Source organism: Syngnathus scovelli, chromosome 6 (genome assembly GCF_024217435.2).
Source record: "Syngnathus scovelli strain Florida chromosome 6, RoL_Ssco_1.2, whole genome shotgun sequence".
NCBI lineage: Eukaryota > Metazoa > Chordata > Actinopteri > Syngnathiformes > Syngnathidae > Syngnathus > Syngnathus scovelli.
Genome location: NC_090852.1, coordinates 2,485,388 through 2,499,947, shown reverse-complemented (window position 1 = coordinate 2,499,947; position 14,560 = coordinate 2,485,388). Strand labels below are relative to the sequence as shown.

Below are 14,560 nucleotides of genomic sequence, written 5' to 3'. Positions count from 1 at the left end.
GTCAGCGCCGCACCTAACTAGGTCAGAGTCAACAGCTGTTTTTTTTTTTTTTTTTTTTTTTTTTTTTTTTTAAAGTGACACAGCGGATGAAGATTCCGATGGATTTAATGATTTGGAGTGACATGGATGGTTCGTTAAAATTGTTGTTTGTATTACATTTATTTGATATATCTAGTCTGATGTCAGCGGCGCACGTAGTTCCATCGTCAACAGATGTGTTTTTCTGTTTTGTTTTTTTAAGTGACACAAGACGAAGATTCCGATGGATTTAATGATTTGGAGTGACACGGATGGTTCGATAAAATTGTTGTTTATATTATTGTTATTTGATATATAGTTTATATTGTTATATGGGCCTGTGGAATAATTTGAACTGCAACTGACGACGAGTCCGACGTCAGCGGCGCGCCGCACACGCGCCATTGTTTATATATAGGACGAAGAATTTGATCGATGGATTTAATGATTTGGAGTGATACAGGTGGTTTGATAAAATTGTTTATATTATAGTTATTTAATATATAGTTTATATAGCGTTATATGGACCTGTGGAATAATTTGAACTGCAACTGACGACGAGTCCGACGTCAGCGGCGCGCTGCACATGCGGCATTGTTTACATAAAGGACGAAGAATTCGATCGATAGTTTCATTGATTTAGAGTGACACAGATGGTTTGATATAATTGTTGTTTATATTATAGTTATTTGATATATAGTTTATATATCGTTATATGGGCCTGTAGAATAATTTTAACTGCAACTGATGACGAGTCTGACGTCAACGGTGCACCGCACACGTGGCGTTTACAGAAAGGACGAAGAAATCGATCGATGGATTCAATGATTTGGAGTGATACAGATGGTTTAATAAACGTATTTTTTATGTTATAGTTATTTTAATAACTGTTAATGTTACGTCAGGCCCTTTCTCAGCTCCTCGTCTGTGTTTATGTCACGTTAGCATATCGTACGTTTAACCCACAGGTGTCAAACTCAAGGCCTGGGGGCCAGATACGGCCCGCCACATCATTTTATGTGGCCCGCGTAGACAAATTGTGCATCAAATTCGTGTGTCATTACTAGAATTGCAAATTGTCTTCACTTTTAATAATATCTTTTCATGAAATATTTGACCAGTTTTTACTCGTCTGATTTGAAAATGAGTTATTTATCAGTTTGTTTTGTAGCTTTTACTGTATATAATATGAGGTGCTCATACATTTATTTGGGTTGACAGTCATAATGGCCCTCCAAAAGAAGCTATGACTACAATGCGGCCCGTGAATAAAATGAGTTTGACAGCCCTGGTTTAGCCTGTTTTTGCTGGTACATGTCTGTACTTGGTGTTGGATTTTGTCAAATAAATTTCCCCCAAAATGCGACTTAAACTCCGGTGCGACATATAACGTAGTTTTCGTACTATAAGTCGCAGTTTTTTTCCATCGTTTGGGTGGGGGGGCGACTTATACTGAGGAGCGACATGTGAATTTTTTCACAAATTTTCAAAATAAAAAATAAAAAGTGAAACTGCGATAAACGAACCGCGATGTAGCAAGTGATTACTGTAATTTGAATTTCAAGTGAAGTCAGCGGCGCGGTGCGGCGGTTGTTTACATAAAGGACAAAGATTCGATCACGGGATCACGAAGATGACCGGCCTCATTTGTTTGTAAGTGACACGGAGGACGAAGAGTTTGGAGGATCTAATGATTTGGAGTGACAAAGAAGGTTTGAAAAACTATTATGGCTTTTACGTACGCCCGGTCCTGCTCTACGGAGCTCTCTTTCACCTCCGTGGATTGAAGTCGGGGGCCGGCGCTCGGCCGGGTGGCTGTCCGGGGACGGTGGATGGGGCTCGGACATGGCTTTTACGCACCCCCGGTCCTATTCTACGGAGCTCTCTTTCACCTTCGTGGATGGAAGCCGGGGGCCGGTGCTCGGCCGGGTGGCTGTCCGGGGACGGTGGATGGGGCTCGGACCTGGCTTTTACGCACGCCCGGTCCTATTCTATGGAGCTCTCTTCCACCTCCGTGGCTGGAACGCCACCTCCAGGGATGGAAGTCCACGCCGCCACACGCCTGGAAGTCCACGCCGGTGCTTGGGGCCGTGTAGCGGTGAACTATTCATGTTAGAGTTATTTGATATATTTTATTTCGTATAGCAACTTGTATATGTTTTTATCATTACAGTTCAGTAGTTGTTGGCTCGTTGAACTCTTGTTTTGTTAAATAAAGAGCCGTTTACCAAACCCACGCCTTTCCTTGTACTTTGTTAACGCTATAATATAGTTATATACTAGATCTGTGGAATAACAATGAGGCTGTCAGGGCGGCGTTGTTGACAAAGGACGAGGAATTTGATCGATGGATTTAATGATTAGGAGTGACACAGATGGTTTGATAATGTTATTTCTTATATAGATCTGTGGAATAACGATGAGGGTGTCAGGGCGGCGTTGTTGACAAAGGACGAGGAATTTGATCGATGGATTTAATGATTAGGAGTGACACAGATGGTTTGATAATGTTATTTCTTATATAATAGTTATTTGATATATAATTTATATATCTTTGTATGGGCCTGTGGAATATTTTGAAATGCAACCGCCGTCAGAGGCGCGCAACCAGCCGGCATTGTTGACATAAAGGATGATCTGTCACGACTCGTCCCCGATCGTGTCATAGTTTTGTTCGTGTGTCTGTGTGCTCGCCCCTCCCCTCCTGTGTGCCCATGATCAGTGTGATTATTCCCACCTGCCTCTCGTTACCTGCCGTGGATATAAGTCATGTCTGCCCCTCACTCCCGGTCGGATCGTCGATGTCGTCACGTTTGCTGTCCTTGTGGTTCCTGTCTGTTTCTGTTTGCCATCTCTGTCGGTCACTCTGTCAAGTTATTAGTTTGCCAGTTCTCGTCTGTTTCCCTCAATGCCTCGTTCCACTTCCCTTTTCCCTCAATAAACCCTGGTCCAAGCTGCACTTGGTCGTCCTGCTCCATGTTCCACTCCGATTCGTGACAGAACGATCTGACCAGCGCTTGGACCCCCCTCCACCACCAGCTCCCGCTGCGACGCCCGATCCACGTCCGAGCAGGTTCCAGCGCCATGGGCTCCACAGCCGCCGTCGAACTCGCTCCCGCAATACCGGACCCGCGGCCGCCATTAGAGTTCCTCCCGGCGCCATCGGCTCTGTGGCCGCCATCAGACTTCGCTCCGGCAACGCCGGACCCGCGGCCGCCATCAGACTTGCGTCCACCATCGGGCCTCACCCCGGCGTCACTGGACCCACGGCCGTCGTCGGACTTCTTGCCAGCAATGCCGGACTTTGAGCCAGCTGCGCCAAACCAGCGATCATCCCTGGCTCCACTCCCACTGCTGCGGCGTGTGTGACTCTTGCCGCTGCATGCAGTTCTGACTCTCCGTTTGCCCGAGTGTGGTTCTGTACCCCAAGCTGCTGCCCGAGTGCGGTTCTGTCTCCCAAGTCGCCGCCCGAGTGCGGTTCGGTTCCCCAAGTTGCCGCCCGAGTGCGGTTTGGTTCCCCAAGTCGCCGCCTGTGTGTGGTTCGGTTCCCCAAGTCGCCGCCCGTGTGCGGTTCTGTCCCCCAAGTCGCCGCCCGAGTGTGGTTCTGTCCCCCAAGTCGCCGCCCAAGTGCGGTTCTGTCCCCCAAGTCGCCGCCAGAGCGCGATTCGGTTCCCCAAGTCGCCGCCCGAGCGCGGTTCGGTTCCCCAAGTCGCCGCCCGAGTGCGGTTTGGTTCCCCAAGTCGCCGCCCGTGTGCGGTTCGGTTCCCCAAGTCGCCGCCCTTGTGCGGCTCGCTCCCCCAAGTCGCCGCCCGGGTGCGGTTCTGTCCCCCAACTCGCCGCCCGAGCGCGGTTCTGTCCCCCAAGTCGCTGCCTGAGCGCGGTTCGGTTCCCCAAGTCGCCGCCCGAGCGCCGTTCGGTTCCCCAAGTCGCCGCCCGAGTGCGGTTCGGTTCCCCTAGTTGCCGCCCGAGTTGTTTGTTTGTTTTTTGGGACGTCGGGAGCCGTCCCTTGTGGGGGGGGGGGGTTCTGTCACGACTCGTCCCCAATCGCGTCATAGTTTTGTTCGTGTGTCTGTGTGCTCGCCCCTCCCCTCCTGTGTGCCCATGATCAGTGTGATTATTCCCACCTGCCTCTCGTTACCTGTCGTGTATATAAGTCCTGTCTGCCCCTCACTCCCGGTCGGATCGTCGATGTCGTCACGTTTGCTGTCCTTGTGGTTCCTGTCTGTTTCGAGTCTGTTTCTGTTTGCCATCCCTGTCTGTCATGTTATTAGTTTGCCAGTTCTCATCTGTTTCCCTCGATGCCTCGTTCCACTTCCCTTTTCCCTCAATAAACCCTGGTCCAAGCTGCACTTGGTCGTCCCGCTCCATGTTCCACTCCGATTCGTGACATGATCGATCGATTTAATGAATTGGAGTGATAAAGATGGTTTTATAAACGTGTTATTTATGTAATAGGTATTTGAATAACACTGAATGTTACGTCAGGCCCGTTCTCAGCTCTTCGTTTGTGTTTATGTCACGTTAGCATACCTATCGTTTAGCCTGTTGTTGCTCGTTCATGTCTGTTCTTGGTGTTGGATTTTGTAGAATAAATTTCCCCCAAAATGCGACCTATACTCCAGAGCGACTTATATATGTTTTTTTTCAGGTTTTTGTACATTTTATGGCTAATGCGACCTATATTCCGGAGCGACTTTTAGTCCGATAAATATGGTATGTTTTGGCTGGAAGATTGGCTGGTTCAAGCTGGGGAGGTGACAGTAATATTTTTTCTACCACGTCACTGTTCGGCTCTCAACGGAGGCTTCGTGGCCGTTTGCCTACCGTCGATCATCGGACACATAAAGTATGGCTGTGGATCAAGAGGTTTGTACGGCTTCGTGCACCAACTGCACCCTTCTCTTAGAGAGGTTGTTCCTGCTAGAGGGACGTGTCCGCCAGCTAGAGCAGAATAGTGCGATAACAGTAGATGTGGCGGACTGTAGTCAGCCCGCTAGCCCAGTTAGCATTAGCCCCAAGCGGCTTGCTAATCGCGATGAGCCAGGTAAGACGCATAGCCGTCCAGAGTCATCTCAGTTTACTGGCCCTCGCACTTTGGTCATAGGTGACTCCATTACCCGAAATATTACGCTTAAAAATCCAGCCACGGTAATGTGTATTCCTGGGGGCAGAGCACCCGACATAGAAGCTAATCTTAGGGAGCTGACTCGCAATAGGCCTGGTCAACAGCGTAGTTCCAACAACACTACTCGGACATAGTGATACACGTCGGCGCCAATGATGTTAGGATGAGGCAATCAGAGATCACAAAGAAAAACATAGCGAGGACTTGTGATCTCGCCAGAAAGAGGAGTCGGCATCGAGTATTTGTCTCTGGCCCCCTGCCTGGGAGAGGCACTGATGAGAGGTTTAGTAGATTAGTCTCCCTTAAGCGACGGATGGCTGGGTTCTGTAAAAAGCAGGGACTGTATTTTATAGATAACTGGTCCTCCTTCTGGGGCCGCCCCGACCTGCTGAGGAAGGACAGCCTTCATCCTAACCGTGAAGGTGCCTTCACTCTTTCTAGCAATATAGATTACTGTTTGAGCCACTCATGACAGGTCACTTTAGAGCAGGCCGGGGCACAGGTGATTAGACCACCTGTTAGGATGGGTTTGGAGTCTGTTAAGTTAAGGTTAACTAGCGCTAGGCTGGACTTCCAGCATGCGCATAGCTCCTTGTGTAGTGTCACAGTTTGAATCGTACTACAGTACACGTGAACACACTTTCTACTGAGGTAGTAGACAAATCCAATCACTCCACCCCGACCGGTATCGCCGATGAAACGGTGCCTGTTTCAGATAATATTACATGTGTAACAAATATTTACTATCAAATTCCCACGGCCGTATCGTCCCACCGCGCTAATAAACATTTGAGAGGTGATGTCAGGCCTAGAGAACACAATCTTGCATTTCGTTTAAAAATCCTTCGATAGATATGAACTCTGATCGACCGATTACACTTAAACTCGGTTTTATGAATATAAGATCGCTTCATACGAAAGCAGTTCTCGTTAATGACCTCATCACGGAAGATAATCTAAATGTTTTTGGTCTTTGCAAGACCTGGTTAAAACCTAATGAACTGCTGCCGCTTAATGAGGCCTCCCCTCCAAATTTTGTGAGCTCGCATGTGGCGCGTCCTCGAAAAAAGGGTGGGGGTGTCGCCCTCATCTTAAATTCCGATCTTAGATTTAGGCCCCGTTCGATTAACGTGTTTAAAACATTTGAAGTTCTCACTGTCCAATCCACCGCTTTACCGTCATTTTATCTTGCTGTTATTTACCGTCCACCCGGGGCTTACTCTGGCTTCCTGGATGAATTTTCAGAATTCGTGGCTGATCTAATGACAAATGTGGATAATATAATAATCATGGGCGATTTCAATATCCACATGAATTTACCGTCAGAGCCACTTACTTCGGCGTTTCAGACTGTGACTGATACGTTTGGTTTTATGCAAGCCATACAGGCAGCAACGCATAAGAATGGAAATACCTTAGATATGGTATTATCCCGAGGACTTGCAACCTCAAATATAACAGTACTGCCATACACTACTGTTTTGTCTGATCATTACCTAATAAAATGTGAAATTTTAGTTCTTTGTCAAAGACAAGAGAGCAATGAGAATTATAGCAGCCGTAATGTTAACTCCATGACTGCAACTGAGCTATCTGAGTTACTGTCGCTGGCAACTGCCATATTTGCCGCATATATCGGCTCTATTGATAAGCTTACAAATGAATTCAATGCGACATTGTTAAACGCCATCTACTCTGTGGCGCCGCTACGTCTGAAAACTCGCCGTAGATTGCCTACGCTCCGTGTTCACAGATGAAACACGTACGCTTAAGCAATTATGTAGCATGAGCGCAGCTGGCGTTTAACCAAACTTGAGGTTTTCCATCAGGCATGGCATGACAGCCTCCTGAAATATAAAGATGCGCTTATTTTAGCAAAAACTCGTTATTTTTTGCAAGTCGTTAACCTCAATAAAAACAATGCTAAATACCTATTTGATACAGTGGCAAAGCTAACACTATGCCAGCCGACCCTCCACTCAGCTGACGAGTTCATGAAATTTTTCGCTCAAAAGATTGAATCCATTAGGGATGAGATCAAGATGACCATTCCAATCGCTCAGTCGAGACCGCCAATTACCGGCGCTGACGATCATGCAATAACCTTCTCAAATTTTAAAAGCGTGTCCCTTGAAAGGCTTACAAAATTGGTTAGTGCGGCTAAACAAACAACATGTTTACTCGACCCGCTTCCAGCCAAACTATTTAAAGAATTATTTCAAATTTTAGGACCGTCCGTCTTAAATATAATTAATCTGTCTGTCTCCTCTGGGATAGTGCCAACAGCCTTTAAAACCGCTATCATTAAACCGTTACTTAAGCGAGCAAATCTTGACCCGGACTGTCTCAGTAATTATAGGCTAGTTTCAAACTTCCCATTCATAGCAAAACTTCTTGAAAAAGTAGTAGCGCAGCAGCTTATTTATTACATGGTTGCCAATAATCGATATGAATCTTTTCAGTCTGGTTTTAGAGCTAATCATTCCACAGAGACAGCACTTGCTAAAGTGACGAATGATCTCCTCATAGCTATGGATTCAAACACTTCATCGGTATTGTTACTACTCTATCTTAGTGCTGCCTTTGACACTGTAGACTTCGATATTTTATTAGAGCGTCTTAAAAGTTGTGTTGGTGATTCAGGGTCAGCACTAGGCTGGTTCTATTCCTATCTATCAGACAGGATGCACCATCCATGGCAATACGTCCTCTGAGCTCTATAATGTTACGTGTGGTGTCCCACAGGATCGGTATTCGGACCAATTCTATTTAATATTCATATGATTCCGCTTGGGGACATAATATGTAAATATAACATTAGTTTTCAATGTTACGCGGATGACACCCAACTATATATGCCATTATCAATGACAGATCCGCGGGACTGTTGGAATCTTGAGGCGTGCCTTGCGGAGATCAAGCAATGGATGTCTCTCAGTTTCTGTGCCCACATCTCTCTTCAGTACGTCCACATATGTTGGTGTGGGACACCGATGCCCGTGTGCTGGCTCCCACAGCACCAGCTTATTGGCCGGGACTTCTCTGTGCCTGTGGCAGTGACCAGCTAGCCTCATTCTCCTGACTGCGATTTCATTACTCAGCCTCAGTAGCCCTCCATACAGATGTACGTTGGTAACGTGTTCACTCCAGCTGGTGTTGACATAGTACTGCACGCAGCATTCTGGTGTAGCACCCATCCAGAGATTTCTGCATAGCGGGCATCAGTTACCAATCATCTGTCACCAGTCATCTGTCACCAACTTACGCAAACATGACTCCTTGAGAGTCTTTATGCAAGCTGAATTGTTCATACGTATGTCGTTATAGATTCAACTGAAATCTGACGTCATGATGGCGCCGCGGATGGCTGCCACGGTGAGTCGCCCTCTGCTACTTTGTCTTATTTTGTGTGTTTTCTGTGTCCTCTGCTGTCCATCCCGGATCACTTTTACCAGAGAAGAACTCTTAAACATCGGACAGTCTTCTCCTGGTATTTTCTCTCCAGTTCTCTCTGATCCAGACTGTTTGGCGGAGATTTTAGCCGGAGCGGCGGTGCTATACAAGCTAGCACGCCGAAGACGACGTGGCAAACGCGCCGGAAGCTGAGGCAGAGAGGGTTCCGATCTGCCCTACCAACAACTCATCTGGCGAATGTCGGCTCCCTGGCGAACAAGATGGACGAACTGCTGCTCCTCACTTCAAGGAACACGGACTTCAGCAGATCCGCCGCGCTGTGCTTTGTTGAAACGTGGCTTGACAGATGCACCCCCCCCACCACGCCGTGGAGCTAGCTGGGTTTCGGCTACTGCATCCAGACCGCAGCGCGGAGCTCACTGGAAAATCAAAGGGAGGTGATCTATATTTCTATATTAATGATCGTTGATGTACTGATGTCACGGTGTTGAAAGAGTCTTGCAGCCCTCTCCTAGAAACACTTTTCATAAACTGCCGGCCGTTCTATTCACCACGGGAGTTCTCTTCGATCGTCATGGCGGCTGTTTACATTCCACCACATGCACGTGCGAGTGAAGCCACGCAGATGCTGGCTGACCAGGTGACAGACATGGAGAAACTTCTACCAAATTCACTAATCATTGTTCTGGGTGATTTTAACAGGGTGAACTTTGCACACGAACTCCCCAAATACAGACAGCACATAACGTGTCCCACCAGAGGGGCTTTCAGTTTCAGTTTATTTAAAGGAAAGGTCAACATGTAACATCAAAGTTTCTTGGACTGGCCTGACTCAGTTCAAGAACTGTTTTACAGCAGGTTTCTATAACATTACATACATTTCAATACAATATATACATTATTGTTAATGGGTGCAAGTTTGGTTTGTTATTAAAAAATATGTGTATAGCCGTTTAAATTACGTAATAGAGGTGGCTGATCTGATTTGAAGGGGTATCTCATTCCAGATCAAAATAGATGTGCGGCTAAAAGAGTTTAAACCAAAATTGTTTTTGTATGCTGGGGTTCGGATGAGGTCCTGTGTAACTGAGCGGGTGATGCGGGCCTGTCTTTCATTATGGCCTGGGATGAGTGAATTAACTATAGGTGGGAGAGAATTTGTGTGTAGTTGATAAGAGTTTTATTGCCATAAGAATTGTATAATTCTGGAAGGTTAGTGCATTGGAGTGTGCAAGTGACGTGCAGTGATGGTCCAGATTGATAGTCTGCCATGTATTTTGTATGCTCTATTGTATAGTCTGGCTATGGGATCCAGAGTTTCTTTTGTGATGAGAGACCAAATGGGGAGACAGTATGATAAGATAGACAGTATGATAGAATGTAGATAAATATTTGAGACATTATGGGTGAGATAGGGCCTGATCTTGTTATAGACATATATTTTCTGTTTGAGCTTATTAGTGAGCGTGTTAACATGTTTTTTGTAGCTGAGGTGGGAGTCTAAGTGCACTCCAAGATATTTATATGTGTCTGTGACTACTAGAGTTTGATTGGATAGAGTAATGGGGACAATTATGGAGATGTTTTTCCTCGGGGAGTGAAAATATATTATTTCAGTTTTTTTATATTGATCGTCAGATGGTTTACTTTTAGCCAGTCATGTAGGAGCTGGAGATCAGAAGTAAGTTTGGAGTTTATGGTTTCGATGTTCGGATCTGAGGTGAAAATAACTGTGTCGTCAGCGTATAATATGATTCGAGGTTGTTTGCATATGTTGGGCATGTCATTGATGTACATAATGAATAATAATGGTCCCAGTATGCTGCCCTGGGGAACACCAGTGGGAGATGGTAATGGAGTAGATGTAGCCTGACCAATATTAACAACCTAGATTCTATCGGAGAGGTATGAAGAGAGCATTGTTAAAACTGAGGGGGAGAGATGAAAAGAAGCTAGTTTGTTATGGAGTATTTAGTGATTAACTGTGTCAAAGGCTTTACGGAAATCTACAAAGACTGCTCCTGTGATGTGGCCTTTATTAAGAGAAGTGCGTGCGTATATATTCTGTGAGTAGTAGCTGTGCAGATAGTGTTGAACGAGCTGATCGGAAGCCAAATTGTGAGTTGTTGAGAAGGTTGTTTCAAGATGTTCTATAAGTTGTTTTGACAGGATTTTTTCTAAGAGTTTTGATATAGGTGGGAGGATTGATATGGGACGGTAGTTGGATAGGGTTGTTTGGTCGTCTGATTTAAATATGTTTTTTTTTTCCACGCAGTCGAAAATATGGAATGTCTTATGCAGAGATTGACTGGCATGGGTTTTGTAAAAGTCTGTGTTTAAGTCATAGATGTCTTTGGCCTTTGAGTTATTGTGTGAGCTGAGAATACTGGATAACTCTGAGAGAGTATTCTCAGAAAAGGTTAGCTTGTCTGATGAGGGAGTTATAGGTGTGGGTGGAGACGGAGGATCAAAGTGTTCTGTCAGTTCTTTAATAGAGGTGATAAAGTAATTATTAAATGCATTTGCAATCTGTTCCTAATTAGTAGTGAGTGTATTTTATAAAGATATTTGTATGTTGTTGTTTGTATTTTCATGAGTTTGCCCAGTGTTGGATTTTAGTATCTGCCAGAGGATTTTGGGGTTTGTGGCGGCCTGAGTGATTTGCTCCTGGAAGTAGGTGCTTTTAATAATAATAATAATAATAATAATACATTTCATTTAGAAGTGCCTTTCAGGTCACTGAAGGTTACTTTACAAGCGTTAAAAAGTTAAAAACAAGTTAAAAACAAATTAAATTTTTTTAGCCTTACTTATCTGTAAGGTGCATTTATTTCTAAGATGTGTGAGAGCTGTTTTATTTTCAATAGTTTTTTATTGACCTATACAATTTGAGTGCAGTGGTTTTCTGTGCGATTAAATTGAGAATATCTGAGTTTATCCAGGGTAATTTATTCTGTCGTAGACTGAGTTTTCTGGTAGTAGTGTATTTTTCTGTATGGCTTCTATGCGATTCTGGAAATCTGCTAAGATGTGTTCTGGGTCGGTGAGTGCTAGTTGGTTGCTCCAATCAATATTCTTTATTTCGGTTTCATACTGTGGTAGCTTAGATCTTGGTATATTTGAAATAGTGCAATGTGGATGATTTTTCCGAGGTTTAAGGTTTTCTCTAACTGTGTGTATGAGAGAATGGTCTGATACAGCCACATGGATGACTCCTGATATGCTATATTTTGTGGGTTGATCAGTGAAGATGAGATCGAGAATAGAGCTGCGAGTGTGACATATTCTAGTTGGTTCTTTTATCAAGGGGGCACAGACACTGGACCACTGCTACACTGTAATAAAGGATGCATACCACTCTGTGGCTCGTGCAGCTTTAGGACTCTCGGACCACTGTCAAGTTCATCTGATCCCGACCTACAGGCAGAAATTAAAAACTTCTAAGCCTGTGGTGAGGACTGTGAGGAAGTGGACAGTGGAGTCAAAGCAGGACCTCCAAGCCTGCTTTGACTGCACCGATTGGGGATTTTTGAAGCTGCAACTTCAGACCTGCATGAACTCACTGACACTGTCACATCATACATCAGTTTTTGTGAGGATCTGTGTGTGCAGACTAAGACCTTCTGCACGTACAACAACGACAAACCTTGGTTTACACCGAACCTCAGGAGGCTACGCAAAGTCAAGGAGGAGGCCTACAGGAGTGGCAATTGGGACCTGTTCAAGCAGACCAGAAACACAATGAACCGAGAGGTCAGGAAAGCCAAGAGGTGTTACCGGGGAGAGCCTGGAGAGACACCTCTCTGCCAATCCGGATCCCTCAACAATGTGGAAAGGTCTGCAGAGCATCACGGGCTTCAAGAAACCTCGTCCTGAAAACGTCCTGTAGAGAGCCCAAGGCTTGCAAACCAGCTAAACAAGTTTTACTGGAGGTTTGATCGGTCCTGCCACACAACAGGACCTCCTGCAGCACAATCAACATACTCACCTCCCCCCCACAACCGCTCTGTTCACACCTCCATCGCCGTTGTCACCTACTCTCTCTCTTGCAGAGGCCGCGCCCGCACTCCAGATCCGCAAGGAGGAAGTGCGTCAGATGTTCCGGAGACAAAAGATCAGGAAGGCACCGGGCCCAGACGGCGTGTCCCCTTCCTGCTTGAAAGTCTGGGCTGAACAACTGGCCCCCACCTTTGCACGGATCTTCAACCGTTCCCTGGAGCTGTGTGAGGTGCCCTTGTATTTCAAGAGCTCCACCATCGTACCGGTGGCCAAAAAGCCCGCCATGGTTTGAATGACTATAGACCTGTCGCCCTGACATCTGTGGTCATGAAATCTTTTGAGAGGTCAGTGTTGAACCACCTGAAGGACGTCACGGGACCCCTGCTTGACCCCATCCAGTTTGCCTACCGGGCAAACAGGTTGGTAGACGATGCAGTCAACTGCACTACATCCTGCACCACCTGGACACCCCAGGAACGTATGCCAGGATCCTGTTTGTGGACTTCAGCTCGGCGTTCAACACCATCGCTCCTGACATCCTCCAACAGAAGCTCATCCAGCTCGCGGTGGCTGCCTCCACCTGTTAGTGGATCACCAGCTTCCTGACCAACACGAGACAGCATGTGAGGCTGGGGACCATCACATCCAACACCCGGACCACCAATACTGGCGCCCCTCAGGGGTGCGTCCTCTCCCCACTGCTCTTCTCTCTCTACACTAACGATTGCTCCGCAGGTGACTCTCCTGAGAAGCTCCTGAAGTATGCAGACGACACCACTCTCATCGGACTGATCCGGGACGGTGACGAGAATTCGTACAGGCAGGAGGAGGAGCGGCTGGTCCACTGGTGGAGCCAAAACTACCTGGAGCTGAACCCGCTCAAGACCGTGGAGTTGACAGTAGACTTCAGGCGAGACCCTTCACCACTGTGACCCCTCACTATCCACAGTAATACTGTTCTCTCCACAGACACCTTCAAGTTCCTGGGAACCACAATCTCTTGAGACCTGAAATGGACCAGCCACATAGACTCTGTCCGGAAGAAGGCCCAGCAGAGGCTGTACTTTCTGAGACAGCTCAGGAAGTTCAACCTGCTGCGGAAGCTGCTGAAGACCTTCTATACTGCTATCATCCAGTCTATCCTCTGCACCTCCAACACTGTCTGGTTTCGATCGGCCTCCAAACAAGACAAGCACAGACTGCAACGGACAATCAGGACTGCAGAAAAGATAATTGGAATCAACCTCCCATCTATTCAAGATTTGTACCTGTCCAAGACCAGGAAACGGGCAAGTAACATCTCTACAGACCCTTCTCACCCAGGTTGCAGTCTGTTCAAACTACTCCCCTCCGGACGGCATTATAGAGCTCTGTACGCCAAAACCAACAGACACAGAAACAGCTTCTTCTCCCAGGCTGCCGCTCTGATGAACTCACACCACTCTTAGAGTCTCAGAGTCATTGCTGTGCAATAACATCCTGCTCTCCACGACTTCTTTGAATTGTCTGTATTATGTGTACTATGTCCACTGTCCATTGCAGCCTGGTCATCCTAGAAGAGGGATCCTCCCATCTGTGGTCTCTTCTCAAGATTTCTCATTTCCCCTAGTTTGAGTTTTGAGTTTTTCCTTGCCCTCCTGGGAGTTTAAGATCAGGGGATGTTTGTCAATTTTTGCACATGTCCTGAGTGTTGTTAGTCACCTAAATGTTGAACAGAAGCTGTGATGTACCGAAGTCAAATTCCTTGTTTGGCATGCTCAAACATGGCGAATAAAAATTCTTGAATCTGTAAGGGTTCATTTGACTTACATTTTCCCTGAAGTCCATGTATGGGATAACCCCTCCACCGCCTATACCAAAAGAAGGTGTTTTAAACAGCCACACTCAGCTGAAGGGTTTGTAAGTCCAACAAGCCGACTTCTGGTGGTTGCCTTGCAGTTATTTAACCGAAATTGAATTGGAACGCGGACAACGCTGTATGGCAAGCCCCCTCGCTGAGCGGCA

The 14,560-nt window shown here is 46.3% G+C and overlaps 1 protein-coding gene across 7 annotated transcripts in view; it reads left to right on the top strand.

The window, feature by feature from the left end:
* Positions 1–14,348, top strand: part of sntb2 (syntrophin, beta 2) — a 170,862-nt gene extending 156,514 nt beyond the window's left edge. For 2 of the 7 annotated variants that reach the window (XR_007482134.2, XR_007482138.2), the window contains 2 exons: positions 8,471–13,179; positions 13,292–14,348. Coding sequence is in view for 1 of the 7 variants with exons in the window: in XM_049723051.2 (XP_049579008.1) it covers positions 8,471–8,749 (279 nt within the window). In the remaining 6 variants the exon portion in view is untranslated. Of the gene's footprint in view, positions 1–8,470 lie in introns of all 7 variants that reach the window. The other 5 variants (XR_007482135.2, XR_007482136.2, XR_007482137.2 and 2 more) reach the window with 5 other exon arrangements.
* The last annotated feature ends 212 nt before the right edge of the window (positions 14,349–14,560 follow it).